At 48.3% G+C, this 8,742-nt stretch overlaps 1 protein-coding gene across 8 annotated transcripts in view; it reads right to left on the reverse strand.

Moving 5' to 3' along the window:
- Nucleotides 1-99: 99 nt before the first annotated feature.
- madd (MAP-kinase activating death domain) overlaps nt 100-8,742 on the reverse strand; it is a 118,008-nt gene continuing 109,365 nt past the window's right edge. For 6 of the 8 annotated variants that reach the window (XM_043706307.1, XM_043706308.1, XM_043706304.1 and 3 more), the window contains 3 exons: nt 2,381-2,437; nt 876-978; nt 100-523 (listed from right to left, as the gene is read on the reverse strand). In XM_043706307.1, coding sequence (XP_043562242.1) covers nt 115-523; nt 876-978; nt 2,381-2,437 — 569 coding nt within the window. In that variant the 3' untranslated portion in view covers nt 100-114. The remainder of the gene's footprint in view (nt 524-875; nt 979-2,380; nt 2,438-8,742) is intronic. The other 2 variants (XM_043706310.1, XM_043706311.1) reach the window with 1 other exon arrangement.

Genomic DNA, 8,742 nt, shown 5'->3' on the forward strand with positions numbered 1-8,742 from the left:
GAGGGGGAGATGGGAAAGGGGGGTAAAAGCTGAAATGAAGTGACGGTTGAGTGGATATGGATGAGAGTGTTGGCAGGTGAAGAACGGTGTAGGGGTTGGGAGGGAGTGGAGAGGTCAATAGAGATAGAAAAGGGTGAAGCTGGTGAAAAAGGCTGGGGGAAGCTGGTGAAGAGGTGGTGGACCATGGAGGACGAGGGAGGGTGAGGGGGCGAAAGTAGGAGGGGAGGAGGGCGGGGGGAATAAGGAGCAGGGAGAAGGGGCAAGGGCTGGCCTGTTTCGAAAGGGGGATATGACCATTGGCTCTGCCAACCTCGGATGTTCTGAAGGACCCCTTACCACGTCCTTCAATATATCGAGCCGGGCATCCTCCTCCGACTGGATTGTCCGGTTCAGTTTACTCAGGACAAACACTCGAAGCTGCTCATTCTCCAGCAGACGGCGAACTTTCTTCAGATTTAGCCAGCCAACACCCTGACCATCCAGCACACTGTGCACCAACTCCTTCAGGAACTGCTGGTTCTCACTGCAACATACACAGAGCAGCAGTTAGCAGCTTCAGGCCAGCCTGTGGGTAACACACAGGCATATGTATCCCATGGAGACACACCCTGGACACAACTAAATCCCCAGAAACCCCCAACAGACACAGCAACCCCTCAACCCCCACAGGCACATCTGCCCTCGTCTCTCCTCCCACACAGACACACGACCCCCATCCATTTCCTCAGATATGCTCCATCACCTACACACAAACTCACACCCACTAGAAGTTTTGAGCAAAATAGCGAAAGCGAGCCTTGTGTTCCTTCTGTTCATTCCCATGTACCGTCTGCCATGTCCTCCCCCGCACCCAGTGCTGCTCCCTCCCCATATACCTGCTGTTGTTCACTCTGGCCTGTGGTGAGGGAGACTCCCTCTTCACTGTTGGGCTGTGTTTGATCACAGAGGATTTCTGATCAACCAGGGCCCTCCGGTTACCTGGACACAAAGGAAAACAGAGTCAAGCCGGTAGGCTGCTGGCTTCCCCCGGGCCGAGAGTTGTCACACAACAAGTGCAGGGTGGTTGAAGGAGAATACAAGTCAATCTGGTGCATGAGAGCTGCAAACCTACATCACACATCAGCAGAAAGTAGCACAGAAAGCTGACCGAGTCCAACAAACAAAACATTGAGAGAGAGCAAGGACGAGGAGCACAAGTGATGAGGAACAAGGTCAGGGAGTGAGGGAGTGTCCAAGGGAAGTAGTCAGAGGATGGCAGGATGAGGAGCCGCAGGGTGAGTGGGGAATCCCTCTATCAATCTTGTGGAGAGCAGGGAGATCATGTCAGAGCTGTACAGAACTTTGGTTTCGCTACAACTGGAGTACTGTGTGTAGTTCTGGTCATCACAGTAAAGGAAGCATGTGATTGCACTGGAGGGGGTGCAGTGCAGATTCACCAGAAGGTTGCCTGGGATGGAGCATTTCAGCTATGGAGAGAGGCTAGGTAAGCTCAGGTTGTTTTCTTTGGAGCAGAGAAGGTTGAGGGGGAAGGGGGTGGGGGGCTCCTGACAGAGATGTCTAAGATTATAAGGGACATGGACAGGGCAAAGAGCTGCTGTTCCCCTCGGCCGAAGAGTCAATACCAAGGTGCATAATATTAAGTTGAAAGGCAGGGGGCTTAGAGGATGTTTAGGGTAGTTTGGTTTAGCTCAACTGGCCGGACTGTTGGTTTGTGAAGCAGTGTCATGCCAACAGCATGAGTTCAATTCCCAATTACCAGCTGAGTTTACCATGAAGGGGTCTCCGCAAACTCTCCCCCCAACTGAGGTATGACGGCCCTCGGGTTAAACCACCACCAGTCATCTCCCTCTCTCTAATGAGAGAGTAGCCCTATGGTCTGGTAAGACAATGGCAACACAAGAAAGTATGCAATGGAGTTTTGAGGAAAAGCTTTTTTACCCATACGGCAGTAGGGTCTGGGATAGCCTGGGAGGACAATTAAGGCAGGAAATATTACAACCGTTACAAAATACTTGGATGAGCACTTGAACTGTCATACCATTCAAGGCTATGGGACTAGTGTTGAGTTAGTACAGAGTCAATGGCAGAATGGAAGTGTAAAGGCAAAAATTTGGGAGCCATCAGGAGAGGGGGCTTGGGGTATGACAGAGGTCCAGGATGCTGGTCACATGCAGAACCAGAAGAGCAGTAAATGAGCAGCAAACACAAGGCAGACAGCTGAGTGAGTGGAGGGAGGGAAGACAGGGTGATGTGACCTTAGTTACCCAATGACAACAGGGGAGGGTGCAGAAAGAGGGTGTGAGAGAGAAACAACAAACAGCCCAATGAAAGAGGCACAGCATTCAAAGGAAGGAGCTGGCAGCCCATGCAGAAGACCCACCTTCACTCCCCACTCCAGCTTCCGTTATTATCTCCAATATAGTATTTAGCCCAAATACTGGGACATACAAAATCACAATTAGTGCTCAATCAGCAGAACAATGCAGAAAGAAAGAAAAATCATCCAAAAACAGGCAATTCAAATTTGACAGTTTTCCAGGGGTAAGTGAGGAGGACAGCACTCAGACAGTGCCTCACTCCGCAGTGCCAGTTAGACTGGGAGATACCAAATGGCAAGCTGGCTCAGTGCTGTGGGGAAACCCAAGGTGCAAACATGCAGGGTGAAGGACAACCAGTAAGGATTGGGAAATAAGCAAGGGGAGACTGCTGCTTTCAAACAACACCAGAACAGAGTGCTGAGAATAAGTAGAGAATGAATTCCCCACCCCCCCCCCCCCCCCCCCCCCGACCACCCTCCGAAACACAGTAATCAGGACATGGATCACATCAGTAATCTCTCGACCCAGGCATCATCACATGCCACCAGGCTGCCCAATGGAATACTGGTCATCAGGTCACACACCAGAAACACAAACCACAACACGGCAATTAGCAGAGTGAGCAGAGCACACAGACACACAAGTATATAACACAACAAAGTCACTGCTTTTCTCTAATAGGCTTCTGCCAGAATGGATGAGGCATTTGATTCGGAGGCTTGTGGGGATGGAGAGGATCGAGTCGGCGAGAAAACAAAGCAAATCTGACACGCTTCAACATGTGTAAACTGACCCCACGTGCACACCAACTCCTGTGCACATGCCCACTCTCTGGCTCCTGGACACTGAACCCTGCATGCGTGCATCAACTCCTGTACACTGATACCTGTGCTGGCACCCACAATCTGGCTCAGTACATTGGCACATGTGCACACACACCAACTTCTGCACACTGAACACCAAGTGCATGCTCAATGGCTCCTAAGCAAAGGCACACACCGGCTCCTGCACATTGGACCATGCACGCTTGTGCAGACCAGCATCTGTCCATTGCACCACGCACACTGGCTACTGCACATTGACCCTGCACATACATCAGTTGCTGTACACTGATCACACGTGCAGAACAGCTCTAGTACACTGACCCTGCACGCATACTAACTGCCTTACACTGACCATGTATGCAGAACAGCTCCTGTACACTGACTGTGCATGTACACCAGCTTCTGTACACTGACTGTGCATGTACACTGGCTAATGTACACCAACCATGCATGCACTCAGCTCCAGTAAATTGACCAAGTGTGTAGAATGGTTCCTGTACACTGACCATGCTTGTGCACACATCTGTACATTGACTGTATGCATATACATACAACATATCCTGTGCATTTGCAAACATAACATAGATATATGGACATGGAATCTTTGCATGCATACACAAACAGCAACTCCTGCACACCGACCCACTGACAGTACGCATCCATAAAAACATCAACAGACTCGTACAAAAACAGACTCTTTCACTGACCGCATATGCACATATACAGCAAAATTGACATCTGCACGTTGAATCTTTGCACATATGCACAAATACTGACTCCAGTACAGCACACGCAGGTGCACACAGAGATTCCGGTCCAGCAACCACACGTGCACACACTCAAATGTAAACTCCCAGGCACTGACTGCGCGCACTCAAAAGTCGACCCCCGTACACTGAACGCTCAAACGTTGCCCCCACTGTACACCAAATGCTCACTGAAACATCAACCCCAGTACACCAAACGCTCATCCAAATATTGACTCCTGTACACTGACTGTTGACACAAACATAGACTCTGATACACTGACTAAAAAAGCATACCGCATAGTGACTGCAAATGCACAGAAACACTGACTCCCATACTCTGACTGCACCTGTAAACATCGACCCCCAGATATCAACTACACATAGACACACAAACGTTGACTCCTGCACACTGATTGTTCATACTCACACACAACAACTGTACAATGACTGGAGGCAGCGGATTCCACAAAAGCAATGGGGTCTGACAACAATGGGGCAATAGTACTGTGCGCTCTAAAACTCACTGCATCCCGAGCCAAGCTGTACAGTAGTTACAACACCGGCGACTACCTAACAATGTGGAAAACTGTTCAGGTACATCACGTACAGAAAAAACATGACAAACTTTCATTTTCCTTCATTTTTGGGAGCACCAAGAGCAAGGACCAGGAGGCTACCAGCAAGGTAAATTTGCTCTCTTAAAAAGGATTTACCTCAAGCATCAGCAGAGGGAGCAGAGAGAGTGAGGAACTGAGTGGAAGTGGTTGAAGTGCACTCTGGGAAAGTGAGTGAACCGATATATTTGGGGAGCGGCTGAACCAGAGACACTACACGTGTCCTCCTCTAACCAAATAAAAAAGGACTCTGTGGTGTGTTGATAAGGTAAGGCTTTTTCTATTTCGTTTTTTTATCGTGTGATTGGTAAAAACTTTCCTTTTCCATTTATCTAAATTGAGACTATGTTAAGCCTAAGATTAAAAACGGCTGAAGATCTCAGACCCACGTTGTGCCCCTCTTACTCAATGTGGGAGCTCAGGGACACGGCTGAGGTCCCTGATTCCTTCACATGCAGGAAGAGTGTCCAGCTGTAGCTCTTGTTAGACCGCATGATTTGTAATTTTTATTAATGACTTGGATGAGCGAGTCGAAGGGTGGGTCAGTAAATTTGCAGATGATACGAAGATTGGTGGAGTTGTGGATAGTGAGGAGGGCTGTTGTCGGCTGCAAAGAGACTCAGATATGATGCAGAGCTGGGCTGAGGAGTGGCAGATGGAGTTCAACCCTGCCAAGTGTGAGGTTGTCCATTTTGGAAAGACAAATAAGAATGCAGAATACAGGGTTAACGGTAGGGTTCTTAGTAAGGTGGAGGAGCAGAGGGATCTTGAGGTCTATGCAGTGTTACCATTGAGGGCTAGGGCACAAGAGCAGAAATGTATTGCTAATGCTTCATTAGGCTCTTTTCAGACAGCATTCGGGAATAGATAGAGTAGACAGTCAGAAACTTTTTCCCCGGGTGCAACAGAGTGTTACAAGGGGACATAAATTTAAGGTGAAGGGTGGAAGGGGTGAGTTCTTTACCCAGAGAGTGAAGGGTGGAAGGGGTGAGTTCTTTACCCAGAGAGTGGTGGGGGCCTGGAATGCGCTGCCTGTCGGAGTGGTAGAGTCAGAATCTTTGGTGACCTTTAAGCGGCAATTGGATAGGTACATGGATGGGTGCTTAAGCTAGGACAAATGTTCGGCACAACATCGTGGGCTGAATGGCCTGTTCTGTGCTGTATTGTTCTATGTTCTATGATGGCAACGGAGCTGCAGATGGACTCACTTTGGAGCATATGTGATGCTCAGGGGGTTGTGGATAGCATTTTTCGTGAATTGGTCACACAGCAGATTGGGATTGCAGAGGGAAAAAGGGAATGGGTGACCAAAAGGCAGAGAAAGAGCAGGAAGGCAGAACAGGTATCCCCTGCAGTCATCTCCCTCCAAAACAGAAATACCGTTTTGGATACTACTGGGGGAGATGGCTCACCAGGGGAAGGTAGTAGTAGCCAGGTTCATGGCACCATGACTGGCTCTACTATACAGAAGGGCAGGTAAAAGAGTGGAAGGGCTATAGACATAGGGGATTCAATTGTAAGGGGAGTAAATAGACTGTTCTGTAGTTGAAAATGAGGCTTCCAAATGGTATGGTGCCTCCCAGGTGCACAGGTCAGGGATGTTTCAGATAGGCTGCAGGACATTCCGAAGCGGGAGGGTGAACAGCCAGCTGTAGTGGTGCATTTAGGCACCAATGATATAGATTAAAAAATGGGATGTGGTCCTACAAGAAAAATTTAGGGAGTTAGGAGCCAAGGTAAAAAGTAGGACCTCAGAGGTAATAATCTTAGGATTGCCACCAATGCCAGATGCAAGCCAGAATAGAAATGAAGGATAGGCAGGATGAATGCCTGGCTTGAGAGGTGGTGCAGGAGGGAGGAGTTCAGCTTTCTGGGACTTTGGGAAGCTTCGATTCAAGAGCGAACTATACAGTAAATGGAAAAACCGTGGGTAAAATTGATGTATAGAGAGATCTGGGTGCTCAGGTCCATTGTTCCTTGAAGGTAGCAACGCAGGTCAGTACAGTGGTCAAGGAGGCATACGGCATGCTTTCCTTCATCGGACGGGGTACTGAGTACAAGAGGTGACCGGTCATGTTACAGTTGTATAAGACTTTGGTTCAACCACATTTGAAATACGGCATACAGTTCTGGTCGCCACGTTACCAAAAGGATGTGGATGCTTTGGAGAAGGTGCAGAGGAGGTTCACCAGAATGTTGCCTGGTATGGAGGGTGCTAGCTATGTTCAAAGTGAGACAGGAGATGTTTAGGGGAGATATGCATGGAAAGTTCTTTACTTAGAGGGGTGTGGGTGCCTGGAACGCGCTACTAGTGGAGGTGATAGAGCAGGCACGACAGATATATCTGGACAGATACATGAACGGGCAAGGAGCAGAGGGTTACAGATCCTTAAAAAAAAACCAGGTGACAGGTTTAGAGGACAAAGGGCCTGTTCTAGTGCTGTAATTTTCTTTATTAATTTGTTAAATCCAACTCGGCCAATTACCATCCCATCAGACTCCACTCAATCATCAGTAAAGTGATAGAAGCTGTCTTTAACAGGGCTATCAAGCAGCACCTCCTCAGCAGATGGCCACCGCTATGACCACTCAGCTCCTCACCTCATTACAGCCATGGATCAAACATGGACGATAGAGCTGAATTCCAGAGATATGGTGAGAGTGACAGCTCTTAACACCAAGGTTGTATTTGACCGAGCGACGCGTCATGTATCCCTAGCAAATCTGGAATCTATGGGAATCGGGGGGGAAAATTCTCGCTGGTTGGAGTCATACCTGGCCCATAGGAAAATGGTTATTACTCTTGGAGGTCAATCATGTGAATGACCAGACACTCAACTGGACTAGCCAAATAAACACAGTGACTAGGAATATTGCAGCAAGTAACTCACCAAAACTTGCCTACCATCCACAAGGCACAAGTCAGGAGTGTGATGGAATACTCCCCACTTGCCTGGGGAAGTGCAGCTCCAACAGTCAAGAGGCTCGACACCATTGGGTCAAAGCAGCTCACTAGATTGTACAAACAAAGGATCAACAGCGATGGAGTGCCGTCCTGTCAGTGCGTCAGCACTGAGGGAGTGCCACACTGTCGTAGTTGCGCTCTTTAAATACCATGTTAACTGACTGTTATTCCCATGCATTACGACAGTAGCTCGACTTCACAAAGTATTGAATGTAAAGCAGTGTGAATGTACTCAGAGATGTGGTTTATTTGACAGACTCTGAGATGGTGCTCTGTCAGTCCTGCTCCTCCTTTACATCTGTGTAAGTTCCCACCCAAATTTACTGTTATGCTGCTCCTTTTGTTCCAGAGGACTAGCAGATATGCAACGAGCAGCCAACTGCAAAGGCCTTGTGCCTGAGTGAGTGACTGCAGAGCGCAAGAGGCAGGACAATCGTAGGAACCTTTAACCGACATCATCAGTAGGGGTTAACACTGCAATCAAAAACACAGCAACCAAATCCCATGCTTAAGCCACCTTGATAGTGTAACATATGGGGGTCAGAAACATTGCCAGACAATGAGCATCAGCTCTTGCCAAACCCAATAGCAGCAGAAACTGACACATTCAATACAGTGATCAATACCCGCCCTCAGCAACTTTGAAAACACCAACTCTTCATAAATTAGGACAATTGGTCACAAAGCAGTCTTACCCACCTGGCTCCTCACCTCTATTGTTTGTCTCAACATTTAAGTATTCTTCTTGTGAAGTGTGGGAACAGAAACAGAAAGAAAAGTGGCACATTGCAATGAGAAGAATCAAATGAGCAGATGGAGCAGGGGCAAGGAATTAAACCGCATATCCACGAACCCCTGACACAGGATTCTAGACTGAGCCAGCATTCAACCTTACAAGCATTAAATCAAACCAACAAAGGGGCTTAGAGCCATAACAGATCACCCAAAGACCCTGAGCGCGTTCTCATTACAATTCCCCTTGGCTCACACCATTGCAGACTCAACACTGGTGAGACACATTCATTCCACATACAACAGATAGAGAGGGTACAGGAGGCAAAACAAGACACATTCATTCCACATACAACAGATAGAGAGGGTACAGGAGGCAAAACAGAGCAAGAAAGTGAGGGCCAGCAGCGACGGTGCTGCAGGAGGCACAAAGCAATACAAATTAAAAGGCAGGAACAAGTCGGTGAGTCAGCTGGACAGACAGGGCAAAAAGACAGCCAGTGAGCCACTGACAGACGTAGGGAGGGAGAGGGGAGGGGT

The sequence above is a fragment of the Chiloscyllium plagiosum genome, chromosome 16, assembly GCF_004010195.1.
Source record: "Chiloscyllium plagiosum isolate BGI_BamShark_2017 chromosome 16, ASM401019v2, whole genome shotgun sequence".
NCBI classification, from domain to species: domain Eukaryota; kingdom Metazoa; phylum Chordata; class Chondrichthyes; order Orectolobiformes; family Hemiscylliidae; genus Chiloscyllium; species Chiloscyllium plagiosum.